The sequence below is a fragment of the Tachysurus fulvidraco genome, chromosome 8 (genome assembly GCF_022655615.1).
Source record: "Tachysurus fulvidraco isolate hzauxx_2018 chromosome 8, HZAU_PFXX_2.0, whole genome shotgun sequence".
NCBI lineage: Eukaryota > Metazoa > Chordata > Actinopteri > Siluriformes > Bagridae > Tachysurus > Tachysurus fulvidraco.
Genome location: NC_062525.1, coordinates 3,040,500 through 3,042,999, shown reverse-complemented (window position 1 = coordinate 3,042,999; position 2,500 = coordinate 3,040,500). Strand labels below are relative to the sequence as shown.

The following is a 2,500-nucleotide window of genomic DNA, read 5'->3' as shown; positions in this document are numbered from 1 at the left end:
TATCTGATTTTTACTGTACTTAAGTATCAAAAGTCATTTTCTGATATTTAATGTACTTAAGTATTTGAAGTAAAAGTAAAAAGTAAAATTTCAGTGATTTTCGGTAGGAATACAGTAAGACCAGGGGCGGTTCTAGGGTTTCATCTTTAGGGGTTTTATCCCTCAGTGAGAATTTAAAACAAGAAGAGTTTTATATTATATATTATATGACTACATAGTAAGCCAAAAGTTATGGTGTTATTTAAAATGGCAAAAGTGCACACCAAAATGTTATGCATGATGTAATGATGTCAGTCTCCACTCAGATCAGTTCATGTGTGTGTGCGTTCTCTACAAACAGTGTGTCCGATGAATGACGTCATTAATAAACTAATATTCAGACAAAGAACAAATCAATAAATGTTATTTTTATTTAGTATTGAGTGGATTGTTTGTATTAATATTTTGTTTGTGCTACAACTCTGGTAATAAGAATAGTGACATTTCACTGCTTTTGGTTGCCGTATTTGCAGCTTTCCGATTAACGTTATACATTAACGCCTCCAGTTCTGACTGCGCGTGAACGCTGCGCGTACCTGTGCTTCTCCGTAGCGCGCACATTAGCGTAATGCAATCTAGGAGCAGTGATTCACCAAACCTCCCTTATTACAGTCACACACATTTCTTCTGATTTTATTCTGTAGTAACGAAGACGCTTAGTGGAAATATAACGGAGTAAAAGTTTACATTTTATCTCGGAAATATAACGGAGTAAAAGTGAAAGTTGACATAAATTTAAATAGCGAAGTAAAGTACAGATACGTGACATTTCTACTTAAGTACGGTAACGAAGTATTTTTACTCCGTTACATTACAACACTGAAACTATTGCAATGTAGTCTAAAGATCTTAGTTCTGTAGCACGCTGTAAAGTTTTGTATTGATAAAGCTTATTTATAGCCAGCATCGAAATTACTTCATTATTTATTTATTATTTATTTATTTATAAATTATTTATATTATTATTTATTCATTATTTATTTTATTATTTATTCATGATTTATTAATTATTTATATTTATTGCTTGTTGTTAATTATTTATTATTATTTATATTCATTATTTATTTATTCATTATTTATAGCCAGCATCTAAATTACTTCACCCACTCGTATATTCACTCAGGCTGTATTTTGAATCTGTATCTGTTGTTTAACGTTTATTAATGTTTGTCTCTTACAGAAGTTGTCCTGTGACAGACCGAGTTCTGATGGAGAGCCCAGTCATGAAAACGGAATCTCGGATGGAAAAGAGACAGATAAAGCACTCGCCATCGTTACATGTGTGTATCAGAATGAATATATATATATATATTATATACACAACATGCTACAGAATATTACAACTTTACATTCATTCATCCATTCATCCATTCATCTTCTACCGCTTATCCGAACTTCTCGGGTCACGGGGAGCCTGTGCCTATCTCAGGCGTCATCGGGCATCGAGGCAGGATACACCCTGGACGGAGTGCCAACCCATCACAGGGCACACACACACTCTCAATCACTCACACACTCACACACTACGGACAATTTTCCAGAGATGCCAATCAACCTACCATGCATGTCTTTGGACCGGGGGAGGAAACCGGAGTACCCGGAGGAAACCCCCGAGGCACGGGGAGAACATGCAAACTCCACACACACACACACAAGGCGGAGGCGGGAATCGAACCCCCGACCCTGGAGGTATGAGGCGAACGTGCTAACCACTAAGCCCCCGTGCCCCCAACTTTACAACATGCTACAATAAAACTTTCCGAATTTTTACAACTTTACATAAACAAACAAACACGTTTTGCAGCCAAAATATTTAAGGTTAGCGTAATCATTATGTCAGTGTGTGTGTGTGTGTGTGTGTGTGTGTGTGTGTGTGTGTGTGTGTGTGTGTGTGTGTGGTCCTGCAATCTATGTGGATAATATTGACATAAACAGCCAAAAATTGTACCATTAACTATTAACTGAAAAATCGTGCAGTCTGAAAAAAACGAATGTTGTGCGAAAGCCTCGAAATTCGTAAATCCCTGCGCAGCTTTACAGCCTGTCTCCTGAGTGTAATACGAATGAGCTGATTTTGATGAAGTCCATGTTCCTTTGACGTTGACGGTACCTCGTTACGACCGAAGACGAGAGCGGGGGACGATCTGTAAATAAGATAATTGAATTCTTTTTATCCAGCCGTCGCTCGAGCGAGGTTTAAACCTCTGTCTGCTTCAGGATTGAGGGATTTCAGGGCCTGTGGACTTCAGGGACGAATCGTCTAATGGGGATGAATTCCGGTGCAGTTAGATTTATGCAGCTAGCATGATTTGTGGGATTGATTTTCTTGTCTCGTCGCCACAAACCCGTATTAATGCACAATTATTTTTAAAATGAATACAGATGAATGGATACGAGTGAAGCGCATGGATCAAAAACCAACCAAGAACAATGTCTGGTCTTTTTTTTTTTACCTCAGATG

At 37.8% G+C, this 2,500-nt stretch overlaps 1 protein-coding gene across 12 annotated transcripts in view; it reads left to right on the top strand.

Annotated features, from left to right (window-relative positions):
* afap1 (actin filament associated protein 1) overlaps window positions 1–2,500 on the top strand; it is a 78,754-nt gene that overhangs the window by 55,216 nt on the left and 21,038 nt on the right. For all 12 annotated transcript variants that reach the window (XM_047817414.1, XM_047817415.1, XM_047817418.1 and 9 more), the window contains exon 8: window positions 1,220–1,319. In XM_047817414.1, the coding sequence (XP_047673370.1) occupies window positions 1,220–1,319 (100 nt within the window). The remainder of the gene's footprint in view (window positions 1–1,219; window positions 1,320–2,500) is intronic.